A 20,870-nucleotide genomic window follows, 5' to 3' on the forward strand; every position below is an offset into this window, starting at 1 on the left:
ATTATGGATTTTATTAAAATTGTCTGTGATTTTGTTTTAAAAAGTCATGCTATGTAAGAAATAGTTGGGGGCATTTTTAAATAGAGAAGGGGAGTTACCTTGTGGAAAATGTTGGCTTGCTCTATTCTGTTCCACTTTATCATCTTTTTACCATCTGGCTTCGCTAAGGCAGCTATTGAACTGGGGTAATTTTTGTTGTTTGGTTAAGAAGAAACTTACACACTTTGTACATGTTTGAAAAAGACTTCCTGAAAGTTTGCTTTGGGTTAAGATCTTGACATGTATGGTCAGATAGTTATCTTTCCTTTTAAGATCTGTATGAAGTGTTCATAGGAGGAGCAAGATCAGAGTAAAGCATGGTCACACTCAACAGGAACCACGTAACGGCAAGCCATCATCAGTCATGGTAATTTTGTCTGTGTGCAGGCAACAGCTCCCTTCTCCTGCTGCGTTCTGTGGAAAGAAGCTGTATCAACTGTATCTTGCATCTCTGTGAAGCAATTGCTTCTGCTGAGCTCCTGCATGTGCTGTCACTCAGAGCGCAGCCACCAGCTTAAGGAAGTGGCAGTGTGCTGTGGTTCAGTATTAAAGAGTGGTGGTGTAGCATATGGCTGCACAGTGCCCCGCTGGGACTGCTGGTTAAACATGGGAACGAGCGTGCACGGTTAGAGCAGTTAACCAGCTGGTTGACTGTCAACTGAGAAAGGGAAGTGGGAAAGGGAGAAATGAAACGAAAATTTTAATACTATTTTTCTTTTTTTAAAAAATGCACATGGTTGTGTGTACGGTTCATTTAAATGACATTCTGCTTCATGTTGGACCCTTTCAGCACCTGATTCATGCAGCTACCACAGCACCAGGCAAATGCGAGAACAACCCCATAGACTCTGGTGTGCTTATTTCTTTCTGGTAGGGCGGGAGCACTTTTCGGTCACACTGTTGAAGTAGAAGGCTCTATACTTAAACCTTTGCATTCCTCTGTTTGTCTGATGCAGCTAGTACTATCCTAGAATATGAGGACAGATGTGTACTGGATATTGATGTTGGATCTGTTTTAATGCTGAGTTAAAATACGTGGATGGATTAGTTGAAGGCTGGAGGTTATCTTTTTACCACAGATTGGGTTTAGTGGCTGTAGGGACTGTACTGCCAGTATGTCTCAGCCAGTGCTGGGATACACGTTTGATTTCCTTGTCTTTATGAATTTTTTTCTCTGCTGAAATTGCCCACAAGAACTTCTGTCACGAGGGCTGATGTTGTAATAGCAAGGGGCGAGGAATTCACTTTGTTGTATCGTGCAAAGCTGCCGTGTTTGAAAAAAAACTTTTTGTCAAACCCTTTTGTATATAATCTTTTGGCCTGTTTCATCTTTCCACTCCTGTCTTTCTCCAGACTATGGTAGCAGTACAGAGTCCTGAAGAAAGAATCTTTTTTCCAGGAGCTTAATTCATGTCAGCCATGCTGTTTTTGGGGAAAATTCCTGGGGATCTGAACAGCACGTAGCTTTTGTCTCTGCAACAGAGTCCCTTGATGGACTACTTACGAATGTAGGGTATGTCCTTCCAGCACGCTTTTTATTTGCCATTTATACCAGTATGGCAGTTATTAGCAGGCTGCATTTTCAACTGACAGAACCTTGCACTTAACTCCCTATAGCAGGTAACCCAGAGCTCTTGCTAGTTTTTAAATTAAGCCTCACACACCCCTCTGATATAGTAAGTTTTATCCATATTTTATAGATGAGACAAAGGGTGTGGTACAACACCTAACCCGCATAAGCAGATGGTGCTGTAAGAAGGGCCATTTCTGTTTCCCACACCCCTTTGGCAGCATCAGAGTCTTTGACTGGCTTAAACTGGTTGTGAAATCTTCACTCACAGACATCAGCTACACAAGTGTTCTCTCACCACCAATTATCAGTTACTAGTGGAAATTTTCTGAGGAAAAATCAAGGGACCTTAGGTTGCCCCGCAGTGTTGTCTTTCAAATCGTGATGGTGTGACAGGGAGTCACGCCATGGCTTCCAGGTGGTGGTAGTTTTATTCACAACTGAAGAGTTACCAAGGTTTTTCATGTATTATCTTACTGAATTACTCTGTACTGAGACAACCTGGTTGGTCAAATATATCTGTATCTTTGAACACGCCTATTTTGTGTACGTGTGTCCGGCATTTGCATGGTGAGCTGGGGTGACACTGTAATTGTGAGTGCCCAGCGGTGGTTAGGCACGATTGTGAAATTCGGGCAGCTTGTTCTTGTGCCTCCTGTTACTGCTCTGTTACTCAAGCCCTCCGTGACGAATCTGTTATTGCCTTTAGATGATACTGAAATGCAAATAACAAATAATATTGTACTTGCTATAAACACAAGCTTGTTTGAAAGTGTTTGAGAGCCATGTTTAACTCTGTCATGTTAACTTCAATCCTATAAAGTAACTATGAACCAAAACTTTTCAAAGTATGCTTTCGCTAGCTTCACAGGCCACAGTGATTCCTCCTGCAAAGTCGTTTGCCTGGTGAGCTTGGCACTGTGCAGACAAACCATCGTATTATGGGTGACATCCGAGAGCGATCACAGCATCATAGAATGATTTAGGTTGGAAAAGATCATTAAGATCATCAAGTCCAACTGTTAAACTAGCACTGCCAAGTCCACCACTAAACCATGTCCCTAAGCACCACATCTACATGTCATTTAAATACCTCCAGGGATGGTGACTCAACCACTTCGCTGGGCAGCCTATTCCAATGTTAGAGGTGTTCCAGAAATAAAAGCATCCAAACTGCTGCACGGTATTTCTGTGAACATTTAAGATTATTTCTGCACGCCTTGCTCTGTGTACTCAGTACAAAGTTGTAAGTATTATTACATATTTCATGACAACACTTCAATCCTTCTATGTCATACTTGTTAGCAGTAGGGCTTGACTGAGTCCCTCCTCTTCCTTGTGGAGGCAGAGATGTACTTTCTGCCTTAAACAGCTATAACTATAGAAAAGGATTTGTCAGTCTTTATATAAAGAACAAATGCCTGGTTTATCTGGACCGTGATTTTTTAACAGGTTTTAAGGAAGCATAAATGGGACCAAGTATGAACAAGTGCAGGTGTGGTGCTGCTGCGAATAGTTTAACAGCAGGTACAGTTTTACCTGGACTGCAAAATGGAAAGCCCACTCCCCTTTTAAGGTACTCGGAGCCTGCAGGTTGCTGCTTGGCATCAGTAGAAGCAGGGGCAGCTGGTACAATAGTTTGTCCAGCCCCTCTTTTCTCTTGCCTCTTCCCATTCCACTGCTGCTTTTCCCAGTAGTTAAAGCAAAAAGAGAATGAAGCAAAAGATATGTAACCAATGTGCCTAAATCTGCAAAAACTCTCACCATCATCCTGTGTGAATAAACTTGGAAGACATCATGAGTAAGTAAGTCTGCATGCTCATTCCTCGTTGCACTGTCTTCACTTTAAGGCAATGTGCCAAGGCTGTCATCTTCTGTCTTGTGGTGGGCTTTCCATCCCCCTGAGACCTGAAGAATGGATGAGAAAGCGTGCTGGTTAAGAGACACGCAGCAAAGCTATGTCTAGGCACTCTCTATAACCCCTGAGTCAATCTGCTTAAGCATCACAGTGCCCCAGGGTGTGCGCAGTACACCTTGGGTTCAACAGCTCCAACCTAATAAATCCGTCACTGCATCAAGCGTGTCTGCCCAGAAGGGACGAGGGTGACCTGGTGCAATGCAGCATTTTTCCTCAGGCCATTCATGAGTTCTTCCTAAATAAAAGGGAACTTAATTCAAACACGAGCTAGCGATCTTTCCAGGAGCTGTAGCTCATGCAGGGGTACACAGACTGCTGGGCAGCAAGAAGAGGGTCTTCCACACCTCCCCACCCCTGCTAATCCTGCCTTGAAACCTGGTTCCATCTTTGACTTGTCACCAGGCCATTTGCAGAAGAGGCAATGGTATGGCCGGACTGTCAGGGACTGAATTTGCCGAGACCTCAGCTCTCTTTGCACCTGTGGGATTTTTCTGCAGGCAGGCAGTTACCTTTGTACTTAACCTGCGGTGTGCATCTGTGAAATCACATAGGCTCAGTTTGTGACAAAATGTTTAGTGCGTATTTTTTATGTGTAGTTCATGAAAATAAGCAGAAGCTTCTACTGTTGCTGTGAATTTCTCAGTGAAACTGAGACCAAAAAAACCCAACACCTGGGCTATCATTAGGAAAGCTGCAGTTTTCTTAGATGCAACATTTCCAAACTCAGTTTTATATTTTGCCAGTTCTAGGCTTCCATTAAAAGACCCTAAATGGTATTAATTTTCTTGTTTCCCTCATTGTACTGAAACAGCTGCCACGAGCGAGTTGGTAGAAAACATTATGCAGCCAAATAATAACAATAAGAGGAAGAACCATTTGACACAGCTCAATGGAATGTTAATGAGGGTCTTGAGTTAACTATTTCCCTAGTAATAGGAGAAGGGATGGAAAAAATACTTTCAATCTTTGGTCTCTTGTGAAAAATTTAATGTACACGGTTTTCGAGAACTTTAAATACACCAAATGGCAGCAGATATTTTCCTCGTTACTCTGAACATGGGAGTTAAAGGGGGAAAAGTTAATGCACATCCATGAGGTGGCACAGTTAAGTGAAAGCAGAGGAAATGTGACCCGCACCCTTTGGAGAGCCATGTTAATTCACGTCATGTTGTAGACACAGAGCATGGCTCTGCGGCCATGTACGCTGGCAGCACGCACGCCACCAAAGTCAACCGAGCGGCAACAGAATGACGGCTGTGCTCACACTGTTGTCTGAGCTCCGGTAAATGTTTAATTTAATCTGATACTACTATCATGAAATATATATATAGCAGCACAAACGCTGGTTTATTGGAGTGGAATTTTTCCTCCGTGTTCCCTGACTTGCAGTGACTTTGACCTACTTTCACAACGCACTTGTGCTTTTCTGGGGTATGTTACTTGGATGTTTGACCATACAGCCTTAAATTAGCAACTTGACATTGAAATGCTGATTTACACCTGCAGTCAAATGGATAACACATGTTAAAGAGTGATTGTCAGCAGCTCCAATGCGTTATCGCTTCATTCTGCGGCATTGTCGCTTGCCTTTATGGGATTTAAGGACGCCGTTGTGTGGCGTTGTTGGTGTGGCTATGGACACAGCTGGGGGGGCTGACGCTGTGTGCGGACTTTGCTATCTATCTAAAAGCTGACATCACTTCTCGAAAAATCACCATGAAAGTTTGGATGTTTAAGTGTTGCTGTATATTTTAAGACGCATTGGAAATAAAGACGCTTTTTTGCTGGCATAAAAAGCAGTTAACATTGAATAACTTGCTTTTCTGACCTTTTCACCTTAAGGAAGATTAATGGTCGTTTAGATCAGAACTTCCCCCCTGATCAGGGGTCTGAAAGGTTCGGGGATTCAGACAGACAAAGAAAGTCTTTTCACCCCTAGGTCACCAGCACAGACCTGTGGTGTCTCTAGTGACCATTAGATGGTTGCTCAGTAGTTTATGTGCCAGAGTTGGTGGCCGCAATCCATTTTCCAGCAGACAGGTCCCTGCCTCATGAAAGCTGTCACGACGTGCTTATCTGAGCAGCGAGAAATGGGAATTAACATGAACAGAGCCTGAAGTGCATTTGCCTTGTGCTACTAAAACCTCACTGCCTCTGTAACTCTTGTTTCAGTGGATCAGTCCTTCTCTAGAGTCATCTTTCCAAGCCAAGAAGGGTTGAAGCCGTGTCAAGCGCTGTACTGTGAGTGGTGGCACTTTCACATTCCCTCCCGGAGTGCTGCAGCCTCTGCTCCCGCTTCTGGAGCGCACGGGTCCCGTTCAGACACGCTCACAGTGGCACCACTTGCCTTTCTGGCAGTTAGGACATCCTAGAAGAGCACATCCCACAGCCTTCACATAGCCATTTCCCAAGTTCAGTTCCTGGTGCGGTCAAGCTGGTGTTCTTCATAACTACCGTATTTGATGGAAGCCCTAAAATTAGGACTACTCAGTTGGTAAAACTGAGCACAGAGCTAGGGGACAGATTTTGATAGTAAAGTAACAGTTAGTGCCGTCTCATGTCAGAAATGATAATTTCACGAACTGTAAAGAGCAGTTCAGGGATGTACCCAACAGAGCCGAGCTAAAAGTGCCAACCCGCTGAACAAAGGCAGTGCAAGGTCGGCTGATGGGTGCTGAAGGTCTAAGCGTGTCCTTCGCTGGAGACATCTGCATGTGCATAGCAAACAAGGCATTGGTAAAAAAACTGACGTGTGTGCAGACATACGCATACAGTTGCTTGCAGCTGAGACACTGAGCCTGAATATATAACATGGTTACATGCTAGAGGGTATAAGAAGTTGGAGAGCTAGGATCTAGGAGTCTAGCTCTTTTTGACTGACCAAGTTGAGAGGATATAGAAATGTCAGACTTCAGGGGAGCATCTAAGATGAGAATATGCATTTTACAAAACACTGTAAAAGCCCAAAGGATGTAGAATCTAAAACTGGGTAGTTTCTTAAGGAGAATGTGCCACGTCTGTTGCAAAGCCCCCCAAAACCCTTTCCTGTTCCCTTTTGGGTGTCTCTCTCGGAGGCTTACCTGCGTACCGTATGTGCCATGTAGTGGACAGAGCAACTGAACAGATTACAACCAGAACTGATTAATAAATCTAAGTGTTTGAGTGCAAGGCTAACAGGACACTGGAAAAGGACAAGTAAAGATCATCAGTTCTGCGAAACTCAAAGATCTCGGAGGCTGCGTGACTTGAAAGGGACTGACCTCTACGTAGCTTACGAGCTTGAAAATCCTCTCCTATGTATTTGCAGCATTAATTCCTCTTGTTATCTGAGGTGATCTACTTTAATCAGATTCCTAGAAGCAAGTCAGGTACTTAAAGTAGAAGATCTTTGACACCCCTGCTGGCAGCATCAGTAGAGAGGCCAAGAACCAAACCAGCAGGGAGACAAGATAACCCATTTCATCTCTTCAAACCCTTTTTAGGAAAATTGGCGTCAGAGGGAGTCCCCCAGTTTCCCCTTCCAGACTTGGCCGTACGCTGTATGGCCATTTAACGGACTTGTCGCACAAAAACTACCTCAAAAGTCTCACGTTTCCAAGACCCAGCAATTCCTTACTGGTGCTCCCGATCTGTTTGGAAACCTCCTCTGTCACGATGCCATCTCCTGTGCTGTCTTGCTGCTTCACGCAGGCACCATAACTTAAATCTGGGTCAAAAGGGGACTGACAAATTTCATCCTGCTTCTGTGCCTTTAGTGCAGTTTCTCCTCCTTCCTATTCCTGTCTTCGAAGTTGCTAGCACTCAGGGGTCTCTGAGTGCCCAAAATGATGGTCCTTGTTTTCAATTTAATCTCATTTTCACACAGAACTTAAGCCAGAGGAGGCAATGCCATCTGATACCCTCCAAAGACCTTCATCCCACAAAGCACGTGTGTTGCACACAGCAAAAGGAGCTTGACGGTTGCCTGAGGACACACCAGAGACAAGTAAGGTGACACTTCAGGTTGCCTCATTCTTTAGACTTATCCATGGGAGGAATCCTAAGTAGGTTGTGCCTGGTTACCCAAGCAGGGGATTTTCCTCCATATGGTGCGAGACATAGCATGCAGTTGCAGCGAGAGGGCTGCCACTGCGCAAATCCAGGAATCACAGGACAAGCTTTGATTAATGTGCTTGTTTTGTTTGTCCAAAAATGGTTTTGTTCACATCAGGAGCCAGCAGTCAAAATAATCTTAAAAAGTGTCAAAGGAAAAAGTCGGGACTGAAAAAGCCCTATCCAAAAGTGATTGTGCTTTATCAGGGGAATAAAGACCTCGCTGATCAATTAGCGTGAAAAATTAATAAATCAAGGACAAATGTAACTAAAGTACGTCATCTTCATAAGCTATTGTTGTCACAGCCCGATTTGGACGTATCGCTCTTTTGTCGACATTTCTAATGCTTTCTGTGGATTACCAGTACACGACCAGTGTATGAAAGCTTGTTAAGCCTCCACGTGCTCAGCCCGGCCCTAGTTTTAATGCTGGCTCAGTGCAATCCCCGCTGCTGGCACAGGCTCTGCGGGACTTGAACCTTGCAGCGCTGGGCATTGTGCTTCCCGCTAATCATTGTATGGACTTACTCAAGTGTGTTTTACAAGCTTAGGGCAAATTTGTGAATGTCCAATTATCTATATGTAACTTTTTTAAGAGGAGCCAACCAGGCTTGTTTTTTTCCTCAGGATCCTGCAGTAGCTTTCTGTAACTAGTTGGGGAGGATGCTTTCAGCCTGGCTTCCAGGTCTGGCTGGTATTTTCTTTCCTGATTAGCAGAGGAGTCTGTGCACTAGCCCTTTCAAACTGCACAACACTTGCATCCCTCTCTCCTGGTCCCCTATGGTGAATTTAAAGTTCAAAATGTTTTTAAATGCCTTGACTGTCTTATTCCCATTTTGGTAAAATCTGTTACAGCAGCTTCCAGCCAGATGCAAATTAAAATGTTACTTTTGAAAATTCTTCACTTATTCACAGACCTTTTAGCCATGCAATGCTACTTCAATTTTGAACTGGTTTTGCAGACTGCGATAGGAGTGAGGTGAAGTTGTTGGTAGCGTATCTGTCTCTCCCTTCCTTTCATTTAGAGAAAAAGAACAGACTATGTATGAGAAGCTCACTTTATGTTTTGCTTTTTGTGTTGGTTTTCCTTTTCAGTCATTGGCAGTTGCAATTCTCTGGCCCTAAAATGAAACAAAACAATTCCACAAAAAACACCGCTTGCCTTGCATCACGTGAAAGTGGTTTAGAGTAAATGTCTGCAGCATGCACGTGTAGCTTTATCCCATCATATTTTTAAATGGTTATCTGTGCATACCTCTGAGTTCACAATCCTATTCCAAAAATACCTGTGTTTTATCCTTATCATATTGCCCAGCTAACGGTAAGAAATAGGCTCAAGTGGCTCAGTATGGATTAGATTCACCTCTTACACAACAGGGTACAAGATCCAGGGAGAAGCCAGAAGCGCTTCTGCCTTGGGAAGGGCTCTGTCCTCTGCAGGCCAGGGAATCCCTCGGCAGCGTTGCATATGCTGAGAGTACTGGGGTGCTTCCCTTTGGCTTCACTGGAAGAAAATGCTGCGCTGGAAAGGCAGTAATTTGTTTACAAAGGCCAGGATACATAAGGTCTAGAGGTTTCTGATACTTATCTTAAATCACTTAAAGTTTTAATTACATTTTTTGTAACCATAATTAAAATTTGGTTTTACTTGATTACTTTTAAGTGTACCAGATCTCGCATACTTGGTAAACAGGACAAGCATCTATACTTGTTTCTTCCAAGTGTGGCTGAACAGGTCCAGCCCATGGGAAAGGCATCCCCACCACCTCCCTGCAGTGACGTTTTTCCAGCTTATGGGATTTTTCTGCCACATTGACAAGATTCACTAATCCTTCTGCTGTTTTCATGAGTTGTTTTTGCCTCGGCATATGTCTCATCCTCTTCTCCACCACTCCCTCCTTTCTGCCCACGTTCCCAAAAATCAAATACCTTCCCTGTACCAGACCTGCAGTTCAGGTTAAGTGGATGTTTTGCTAGACACCATATGTCTTTTCTTGTGTCCTGAGTTCTCCTCCTCCTCAGCTGTCCCTGTTCACCTTTGGTTGCCAAGTTCTTCCACCAGCAAATGTTTTGATCATTTACTGACAACACTATGACGTGGTTTCTTCACTAGGAGGGTGATGAGACAGTAGAACAGGTTGCCCAAAGAAGTTGTGGATGCCCCAATCCCTGGAAGTGTTCAAGGCCAGGTTGGATGGGGCGTTGAGCAACCTGGTCTAGTGGAGAAGATGTCCCTGCCCATGGCAGGGGGGTTGGACATAGATGATCTTTAAGGTCCTTTTCAACCCAAACCATTCTATGGTTCTGTGATTCTATGAACACTGGGAATTCATGTATTTGGTAAACTGCTGTATCACAGCCTACAGCGAGGAATTTGGATTCCACATGTTGGTTTGGGAGCCTTCAGTCACAGATATACCCCAGTGCAAAAACTTCTTCAGGTCTTCTCATGGCTGCAGCGGCACCACGTGAATTAAATTAATAGATTATCAGCTGTGTTTAGCGGTGAGGACAAATGTGAGTGTAGTTTCTAGATATTTTATGTAATTTGATGGGCAAAAAATGCATCATAGGATCAGTAAATGTTTGGTTTCCTTCTCCTACCACAGACTGAACTCTTGTTAGGTCAGTAGGGAGCCAGAGGGAGATACTATGTGAAATCATCTGATGTGGCTCTGCAAGCAGTTCCTAGGTTGGACATTATGGAGAGTACATTCCTCAAGTCTAAACTTACTGTCCTGCTGTTCTTCAGCAGGTTGCATGCAGTTGAGCTTTATGGTACACTTTCCTGGCAGGTGGTATCACACCTATTTTGTAGCTAGATAAACCAAGACATTTGTTCAAAATAACTCACGGACAGCTAGACAAAAGTAGCCCAGTATATGCAGTCCTTCTCTTAAAGCCACGTTAATATTACCTGCAAAACCCTGGGCAGTCGTAGTGCTCGACTACCCTGTAAGATCTGTAGCAGAACGAAGCAGCAAACTCTTTTTCATGAACAGGGGGAAATTCACTCCCAGATGAGGCATTATACTGGCCCTCCCAAGCCCTATTTTTCTGTCTGGAAGTGATGCAAGAGCCTTTTGTCAGCTCTCTGCACAGAGAGCGACTCATTCCCAGAGCATCACGTCCCTTGTAGAGATAGTTGTTCAAAGCCTACCTGCTCAAAACCTAACCTACAAAGCCATGAGTGCCGGCCGGTAACCGGCTCTTGAGTCTCACTTCAGTTTCCACATCCCCACCACCTCTCAACGTGATGAAACACCAAGTATTTGTTCTAATGTTAATCCCTAGCTGTGATTTTTAAATCTCTTTAGGTCATACCTATATCTAGGAAAACAACGACTCAGATCCAAAAATGCTTCTTACAGGACTCTGAATATCCAAAGGCGAAATAAAGGGCGGGTTAGATTTGTTATAGCTTTTTTGGGGGGAGGGGGTCAACTATTCAGTGTTGCTCTTCATTATTTTTTTTTATCCTTTTGAAAGCTTTAAAGCCTCCCTGCATAACCGCCTCTGCTCCATTCACTGCTGAATGGATGGTGCGCTGATCTTTTTCTCGGTGGGTAATGGATTTGGTTTGATTGCTTGACACAGGAACAATAGGGGGATAAACAATTGCATTCGCGCCCGTGCAGTTCCCCATCTGTTGAGTGCGTGCGCCCTCAGAGGGAGCCGGGCAGGGACAGATGAACACGCCGGCCGAGCCTGATGTTAATGACATCAGTCATACAAGCAGAACATGTGGCGCAATAAATCAAAAACTAATTGAACTTTTGCTTGATTATATTGTCGTCCCACCGCCCGTTTCAGACACGGCAGGGTTTCCTGGGACAATGCCCCCCGCCCCACGATGGCTTTGCTGCCCTTGGACAGCAGGAGGCTTGCCCTGGGAGGTGACAAGTGATAGCAGCTTCTCTTCACTCGTTTCTTTCTTGAAACAGTGACACCTTCCACTCAACCAGACTGCTTCCAGGCTCAGGATGTGTATTTGACCAATATTTATTATTTCGAAGAAGAAACGTTATATGAATATGACAGTGACAGCCCATGTTTGCTGGCACTTTCCATCTGGGACTGTTGGTGGCAGACGTCCATAGGAGAAGACAGCACTAGTTTTTGTGTTAATTACACACACGTGCTAGTAATGAAGGCTATTCATTAGACTGATATAATTTAATATCATTATTCACACTTGAAAGTGTTTCTGCTACATCAGTTGCTGGAGCCTGCAAGCCAAAATTTTTGAGCTTAGGTGTCCATGGCAGCAGTAAGTCACCAGAAGTTGAGGGGGCTGATTTTCATAGATGTGGAAAGGAAAAATTTCTGATGGGAGCATTAAGGAATGAAAAGCTTTGGCAAGAGGACCTTTTGTTGAAGTGCATAAATATGGAATTAGGCCCCAGAACCATCAAGTCATATAGGAACTCATCTATGACTGAGCCACCTGCCCTCCCTTTGCAGCCACTGAAGTGTAGGGTCATATAGACCTATGTATGTCTGCCTGACGTGCCCTTCCTTTGTCATCTGCATTTCCAATTTTACACTGAAGTGCCCAGGATTCAGGTACTAGTTTATGAACTTAAAAGGTAAAGCACAAAATGCTTTTGTTAATACACCTAGAATCAGCTCCTCAGTATATGGGAGGAGGAAGTTTTTATGACAAATGTGTTGAAGTACACAAAGTATTAACCCAACTTGTTTTAAAAATCCTTGTAGTACTTCTGTAAAGGTTTATTTGCCTATACATTGTCTGCACAGAACAGACTTATTATTAGCCGTTTATGGTAGAGGATTCTCCAAACTGGTAAAAGGAGACGTAAAATAAAATGCTTCTATCTATCTGAGTAGAAGCTTCAAGTAACAGCTAAATTAAATCTTTGCATTAATAGTATTCATAGAAAGGCAGATGGGAGCAGAAAATGTTGCGATGAAGAATATGGAATGAGATGAGATCACAGCATCAGTCTGTCCTTTGTAGATCTGGACAATGATCACAGAGCCAGATTGGATTAGTGAAACCTATTTACCAGAAGTTCAGAGCGGTTGCATGAAGCTGAAAGGCAGTCAGGAGGGAGAGGGGGAAAATGCACCAGATTTACAGCTGCAGCGACGAAAATTTAGAAGTTTTCACCACTGTGATTTCATCCAAATGTGAGTACATCCAAGCTGTAACAACCGCTGCGGTGTTGTCTTTTAGGCGGATGGGGGTAGTTAGCATCAGGGAAACCTCTGAAGCGAGCAGCTCATCCGTGCTGCCGCGCCGCGCCGCGCTCTGCTTGCAGCCCGGCGCTCGCTGCTTGTTCCTGGAGCTTGTACGCGCAGGTGCTCCGACATTGTGGCTGTGTAAAACCTCTGCGCCGGCAAAATTGGGGGATCTGGAATCGGTGTTGATATACCTATGAGGTAATTGCCAAAGTGACAGCTTGCAACTGTGTGGCTATTCTGTGTAATAGAAAAGAAAATGAAGTTCTGTGAGCAGTTAGCAGCTCGGATGAACTGGGTGAACTGCGTGAATGTTGAATTTAAGTCTGCTGGCTCCGTAAGTGGAACATTTCCAAAGCCATGCCCTGGAAATGAATGCATGATTAACATTAATTGCTTGTAATGAAGAGTAAGAACCGGACAAAGCCCCGTCTGCATTTGATTGAACAAATTAGTTTAAACTCAATAGCTGCGTATTTCAGCAACGAGAAAAAGAAAGCAGGTAAAAGTAGGGAAAACAAATTGTGGGGCCAGATCAGATCTTTATGTGCAAGCTGCGAACATGAGCTCTCAGCTGCTTAATTTCTAGAATACAAGTGGAAATGACAAAGTGAACCATCACTGTTTTTGTTGCCCGAAAGCTGGGCTGTACGTACAAACATCCTTTTGCAGGCAAATCCAGAAACATCGCCTGCAAGGATTCATTCTTCCTTTCCTGCTCCCGCTCCCCGCAGAAAATCATGTTTGCAGGCAGAGCCCTGCAGCCCCGCTGTTTGCGTTGCCGCCGTTGTCTTCCTGCGCAAGCGGGTCACTTCTGGCTACCCCCGTGACTCGCCCTTCGTTCAAGGGCTATTCGGGTCACCGCATGTTTGCTGGTGCTTGGGACTTCCCTTTCGTGCCTTGCCTTTCTCCAGCCCCTGTAAGCCCTTTGCCACTCGCGCCGGCGGATGACAGGCAGTGAGTTGGACTGTGGACCATACCTACTCTGTAAATAAGCAAATTTATTGCCTGGGCACATTTGTGTGGTGTTCCTTGTGCACCAGCCTGGGTACCAATAACAGCACAAAAGTACTTGCTTCTGGAAGAAATCTCTATAAGCCGTGCTCCCCGCGCTGTCCAGTAAAACACATACAATACCAGAGAGACTTGAAGATGATTCCTCGCATCACTAAGCTTTTCTGCACTTGAGTGTTTTGCTTGTGAGCAGTTAGTTTAGTCCTCACGCGATGAAATTCCAGAAGTAAAGGTGATTGCAGCAGCTTCAAAAGCAAGTTACAACATACTCCTAGGAAAAAAACCCACCTTCGTTATGTTTGTCTGGTTTTCATCCCACACTCACCGTGGTTCAAAATATAAAATGTGTCCTGCAGGAGAAGGCAGTAGGGATCCCTGAGGATACCATGCCATGCAAAACAGAGCGTAACCAAGCTAAGAGCTCAGCACACGCTCAAGCTCCAAACAGGCGGGTAACTTACTTGCGGTGAGTTCAGCGTGGAAGTAGCCTGTGCTGCCACGGGTCGCTGGCAGGGTCCCTGGGCAAGATTTGTCACCTCCCGTGTTACTGTCCTGTTTAACTATGGGCAGAGCAGAGGCCAAAACCTTATTTCTAGCCAGTGGGGTCCTAATGCTCATCATGTATATCCTCACTGGGGTATTGAGGGGTGGCTTTTAGACAAACACAAGGTGTCTGGGAAGAGTAACTTTGGTCCCACTGCCAGCTCTGCTTGTACCAGAGCCCGGGAAAGCCCAGTCCCTTGTTATTCCTGCCGTCAGAGGAGAGGAGTTTGGCTGCAGAAATGAGCAGCCTTGAGTGAACTCCAGCTGCCTCCGCAGCTTCAAAACTCTCTGCAAATGTTAATACATAACAACGATGAGCACTGCCACTCCTGGAGTTGAATGTATGCCAAAAATGTAAAGGAAAGCTCACCTGGAGAGTAAGAGCCAGCTGCCACGCCGTAGCAAACCTTCCTGGCTCTTCAAAGCCTTTGGACTATACATGGAGCCTGAGTCGGAAACCCCCATTCACCTGCCTTGCCCTCAGGGTCAGCCTTTAGAATTGGAGTTAATTCTCCAAATTCACCATTTTTTTGCTGGCCTGTTTCTGTCACTGGCTGCTAAATCCTGTAGGCACGACGCCTGCATCCTGAACCTGGGGGAGGGTAAAAAAAGGAAAAGGGTGAGATACGATGAGAGAGAGAGGTAGGAGTATCACTGAGTTTTTCAGGCCAGTTTCAAGTCAAACTGAAACAAAAAGTGTTTAAACAATCTTCGCTTTGTCCAAAAAACGCCCCACCCAAAACCAATTGCTTCAGTCCAGTCAAAAGCTTGGCTTATGGTCCTAGCATCTTGTGTGTCCAGTGGCTAGCGATTCTCTGTTGCCTATGGTTCTGGTGTCTTCATTAAGAAATAACATTGAGAAACCGACTTTAAGCAAAATGCCCCAAGTTAACGAATCAAGTGGGTCATTTTGAGGATTGAAAAAGAAAAGACTAGGCTTAGTGTAAATGTTTTGCTTCGGCCATCATGAAGTAAAACTGAAATGATGTCACGAAGCAGTTTGATCTTATTGAAAAAGTCCCTATCGAGATAAAATGATGGGCCTTTCCAAAGCTAATGTATTACACTAGTCATGTTTGGAGGTGACTGGATGGAAAGAGAAGTTCATTTGCTTCTGAAACGTTGGCAAGTGGGAGGCCAGATCAAAACTCAGGAAGGAGAAGGATGGTTCCTCCTGGAAGCCTATGGGAGAGGTGCAGAAACTTTGGGAAGGCTGTTGCCCTATGCCCATGGATGTCTATATTGTATAGCTAAAGCATGGTCTCTACATTAAAAAGGACTTACTTTTGGGTTGTTTCAGCCAGAATCCTCCTTAAACCCTTTCTTCTTCCCCCCTTCCCCATCATGCCCCCAGTGTGTTCTCACAGAGGAACTTTAGAGGGATGTGTAACTTCATCTTGTCCGCCTCCACTGCACCCTGACCATGTTCCTGTTCTTCTTTTTGCAGCATGTAGTCCTGCCCGAAGACGAGCCAAAAGTACGCACCACATCCTAACAAAGAATGTAAGAAAAATCTCCCTTTCTCTCTTTTTTTTTTTTTTTGTTTAATTCTAGTTGTCTGCACTTATCCTTAAAAATGCCATGGATAAATGGGAAGCAGATCTTTCAGGGCAAAGGAGTGCGTCGGTGTCTGATGCAGGGAGTGGGGAGGGAAACACAAAGGGGAGTTTCTGTAAAGGTACAGTTTTATTTACGGAAGCGCTTTGAAACTTCAAAAATTACGATCTGTCTGTGCGGAGCCAGTCAGAATGAACATAACAGCTTATCAACACAGGCCATCTGAGGGAATCACAGACTTACTTCTTATCCATACCCTAATAACAGTGACAGAGGGACAGGCAGGAAGGAAAAGCAAACAAATCGTATCAATACATATAGGCGTTAGTAGCCAGTATCCCATTCCCCAGGGAATTTGGGAGAAAAGCACCAAGCAATGGACTGTAACCTCGACTCAGAAAGACGGCTCTGAGAGCCACAGGAGGATGCCCGTCCCTTGGCCCCGGCAGTGCTTGCCTGTCCTCGACTCACTTCCCGTGCACTGGCACGGAGGGCACAGCCGGAGCTTTACCCACTCCCTGCAGGTGAGGTACCCCCCCAAATTCAAAGAACTGAACATTTTTCATGCTCTGAGAAAATGTTTTCCAAGTTTGGACACTTTGACACATGGGCATGAGATTTCTTGTTGTCAGAGCCAGTTTTCCCTCCTTAAAGCCACGTGGCCCATTCACAACCCCTTCCATGATGCTTTTATTGCGGTTCTGACTTGCAGGAATGACGCCTTCTTCCTCTCGTGCATATCAAAGCGCTTTTTTACGCTTGTTGAGGCTCTTCTGCCAAAGCATTTCTTCTCGCTACAGACCTGCCCCTTCTCTAGCACTTTGTTGGAATATTGTGCTCCATGGCTTTTCCTTTTCCCACTTCCCAGCTCCATCCTCATTTGCAAATAGCCGCCTCTTCATATTCCCGATTCCCAAATCTCCCCAGAGCACCGTAGGTCCCCTCTGTTTACCACACTTACCTGTGCACTGACAAAAACCTCGTCACATTTACTTCCATCCCCTCTCTTGATCGGATTGCAGGATACCTGAGTGACCCGCAGGAAGGGTCAATAATACCCCTGTGGCATTTGAGTAAAAACTATGTATTTTCTCAAATTGTCGTAACCGAGTAACGCAGGCTGAGGTTTCAAAATGGCTTTTCATTCCAAATGAGGATGAAACTCAGTGTCAGAGTGTTCCTTAAAATAAGCCATTTTGAGATACTCCCTTTTATTTGTTATGCCTTTGGTATATTTTTTTTGTCCCATAATGTAAAAAAAGCAGAAAAGTCCAAACCAAAAGTGAACTATTATGAGTTAATAAAACAGAATGCTCAGATAGTTTCTCCATTTTTTGACAAAATAGATACTTTTCCAACAAAATGCCCAGATTTCTTCTAACCAGAATTTTCTCATAAAACTAGTCAGCTGGAAATTTTTCATCTAGCTCTCATCAAAATCTAGGGCAACTGTATGTCTGTTATGATGTTCCAAATCTCAGCAGATAGTTGTTGTTTCTGCTGAGTGGGAGCCTCTAATACTTCATTTGGGTTGGATCAGCTGCTGTAGCAGCACTGTACTCATAAAGGTCTAAGAAAATAAGATCAAAAAGTCCCTGTTTTGTTGCTGTATTTTTAGAGGATTTTTTTTTTTTCCTTTGGGGCTTTCCTGACCCCAATTAAAGACGTCCTTTGATTGGCCCTTAGTCAGCATGCAGGCAGCATCATATTAGTGGTGGGAGCACCGAGCCTGAGGAATGGTCTGCAGCTCCAGCTAAGAACACACGCAAGGCTCTCAAACCAAAGCAGTTGGCACGGTCAGCTCGGTATGATGCAGCTGCTTACAGCTCATGCGCAAGCATTCAAATAAATCGCGCGTACTGGAATATACGTGCCTGCGAGGAAGTTGTGATTGCCAATTTCTAGACCCACAGAAAAGTAGCAGAATGATTATTTATTTTTCGCTTTTACCTCTGCACCTGCAGTCAGTGCTGTAGAAATGCCTCAGATAACATGAAATCTTCTGCTCTGGTGATTGCAGTGGATGCACAACTTTAATCCTCAGCAAGGGCAAAAATAGCAAGCAACATGGACATCTGCCAGACCTTTTTTTCACGGCAGAAATAATCAAGCAGTGTAGCATTAAGTGACTTAACACTCAGATGACTAGTCTTGTGGGGGTAAGTTCCATGTCGTTCAAGAACCCATCCCAAAAGCACAATCATGACTGTAGAAGGGTGAGAGAAAGGGGGAAACACCTTTTTTTAATTGAGTGTTTCACCAATCTGCTTATTTGCAGTTGCTATTGCCCTGTTAAGAGTTATTTCCAGTGATAGTAGATCCTTCCCATCTCTTCCCTTGCTCTCCTGGCCCCAAAATACTTTGGGTAGAACTGTCTGGACACCAGTACCTGGCTACTCTGCATAAAAATGGCAAATCCCTCGGTGCATGCTAGTGCTGCCACATTAAAAATTAGATCAGCACTAGACCATCAAAAAGAGCTTAACTCTACAAATCTGGCATTTCCTCCACTAACAAGCACTTCATTGTTCAGCCTCTAAGCTTCAAAGTTTTATCCAAAGCCAGATGTTTAATTGTCACCGTTTATGTTTGGTTGTCGGTTTGGCGGTGGGGTTTTGGGTCGAGGCGCACTGGCTGAGTTGTTGGAACATCCTCTGCGCTGCTCTGCAACCCTCCTGTGCCCTCTGTGCCCCTGCTTAACACAGCTAACTCCAACAGCGGGTATGCCAGGCCTCGGTGCTCTCGTGTGCGCGATAAAGTCCACGAAAAAAGAGGCTTTGCTGAGCTCTGAATTCAGACTCGGTGTCCTGCAAACAGGCCGAGCCAGCCAAGGGACTTACAGGTTCTAAAAACAGTAGTTTTTTAGAGAGCAGTTTACTAATTCTGCATAGTTTGGCTGACTCTGCCATTCGCACACATTTAAATTTCCTGGTACATCTAGAAAAAAAAAGTGACTTCCAGCTGATCCTTCTGCCTTGCCCTAGGTACCCTAGAGAAATGTCAGCTCCAGTTTAGATCAAAACTGCACCACAGCAGGTTTAATTTCCTGACCTAGATAAGTCTTTACATATTACAGTAACGGGTGAGGTAGCCCAAGTCACGGTGAAATCCTGAATTAGGAGAGAAGAAATTCCAAAAGCGTACTACAGCCAAACGCTGCAAAGAAGGATGTTAACGGAAGATGCGCTATGGAGATCGTGCTGTTGTCTCCAGCTGTAATGGAAAATGGCGTTGTAACCTGTTTGTAGGTTCCTTCTGCTTGAAGGTGCTTTGGCATTTCTGATCCGGCGTGTAACAAGGGATCTCGAAAACATAGACAACACACCCGAATAATTCCTGCTATTAATGCAGTTTAAAATCCTGCTTCCTTTCCCCACGCTAAATTTCATCCTTTGCAACACAAAGGCAGATTGTTACATTTCAAGTCAGTGGTGGTTTATACCGATGAAATAAGCCACTTTCAGGATTAGAGACGGCTGCGGCCAGCACCCCACTTACCAAAGATGCTCTTTCCATGACTACGCAAAAGCAGCGACCTCGGGTGTCTCAGTAGCAGCGGGCTGCGGACGTTCTCTGTCACGCACCAAGGAAGACTGAGTGTGGGCAAGAGCACTGCGCACGTTTCCAAAGCTGGTGGGAAAGGTGAGCTCCGTGGTGTTCCCAGAAAGCTGGAAGGGCTCGGCTGAGGCGAGGCAGGCTGCGGGGCAGGGGGACGGTCGTGGGAGACCCCGGCCAGGCACAGCCTCACCCTGTTGGTAATGAGGACGGGTGTCCCCACTGACGCCACCGGGGTGCTGGGGGCAATGCCTCTGGTAAGCCGCTTGCAAGGTTCGGGTGGTCAGGGCGTGCGTGGACGCGGGAGCCCACAGCCTGCGAGGAGGTGCCGCAGGGAGGTGGGGATGTCCTGGGACTGGTCCGGGGAAGCTGAGGGAGAGCCAATGCCAACTGCTTAAGCAGCAACAGGAGGCCCCTCACCACTGGCATCAACCTCGTTTCTGAATTATCGGACCGATGCTGGGGCTCAGCTCCATCCAGCAGCACCAGGTTTATGGTCCATAGAGCTCGGCCCCAGCCTCCTTTAGCACATGCTTGTCTTCAAGGACACCAGTAGTCCCTTTGACTTTAACTTAACACTAGGCACATCCTTAAGTAGCTTACGGAGCAGGGACTGTGTTAGGCTGTGTGCCAAAATCGACAGAATGAAGAGAAAACCCCTCTTAGGTCTTGGATTAGGCTTTGGTTGCCTCACCAGCCCTTTCCAGCAGTATTTTTGCGTGCTGTTGGGCAGTTTCTGCTCCTTGTCCTGCTGGTCAGTAGGATCTAGGTCATGTAGCCTTCTCCAGACTCCTGAGGCTACATGGAGTCAAAAAAGTAAAAAGTGGTCAGGTTGGGGGGATTCTTTATTCTTGTTTTGGAAAACATTGCTTTCCATGTGTTTTTATATCTGTGTAAAAGTTCACATGCACAGAATATTGCAGATTAATGGCAAACTGAATTAAAACTTACTTAAAGAAAATGGACAATTTTGCATGAGGGGACATGCTTGGATGCGGTCTTGTTTTTATCTTGAGTGTATGTTAGAAGGCAGAGCAATAGATGGAATTAAGGCTTTTTCTATAGCAATAGCAGACTGGTCAGCTGCTGATCTCAGTCTTGAGACAAAATAACTATTTTTATATAAAACACATAGATGGCAACTATCAGTCATTAGTTAGATGCAAGTAACTTCTTTTCTCCTGGTGTTCCAACATACGATCAACGGAGGTAAGTCTAATAGGAAACTGTTGAAATAATTGCCATGTGTCTTGTTTCCTTGCTGGTTTGGATCTTCACCCTGTTTAACTTGTTCTTTTGAGAGTAGAAAGTCTTCAGGGAAGAATTAAAAAAAACTCAAAGTATGAAACACTCTTTCCCAGCTGTTGGGACTTTCAT

General features: G+C 44.8%; 1 protein-coding gene across 1 annotated transcript in view; it reads left to right on the plus strand.

The window, feature by feature from the left end:
* The first annotated feature begins 12,706 nt into the window (after window positions 1–12,706).
* The window catches only part of LOC104620592 (chromosome unknown open reading frame, human C8orf46), a 16,638-nt gene continuing 8,474 nt past the window's right edge, over window positions 12,707–20,870 (plus strand). Inside the window, exons 1-2 of the mRNA XM_010286863.1 lie at window positions 12,707–12,773; window positions 15,829–15,884. Coding sequence (XP_010285165.1) covers window positions 12,707–12,773; window positions 15,829–15,884 — 123 coding nt within the window. The remainder of the gene's footprint in view (window positions 12,774–15,828; window positions 15,885–20,870) is intronic.

This window comes from Phaethon lepturus, unplaced genomic scaffold (genome assembly GCF_000687285.1).
Source record: "Phaethon lepturus isolate BGI_N335 unplaced genomic scaffold, ASM68728v1 scaffold17555, whole genome shotgun sequence".
NCBI classification, from domain to species: domain Eukaryota; kingdom Metazoa; phylum Chordata; class Aves; order Phaethontiformes; family Phaethontidae; genus Phaethon; species Phaethon lepturus.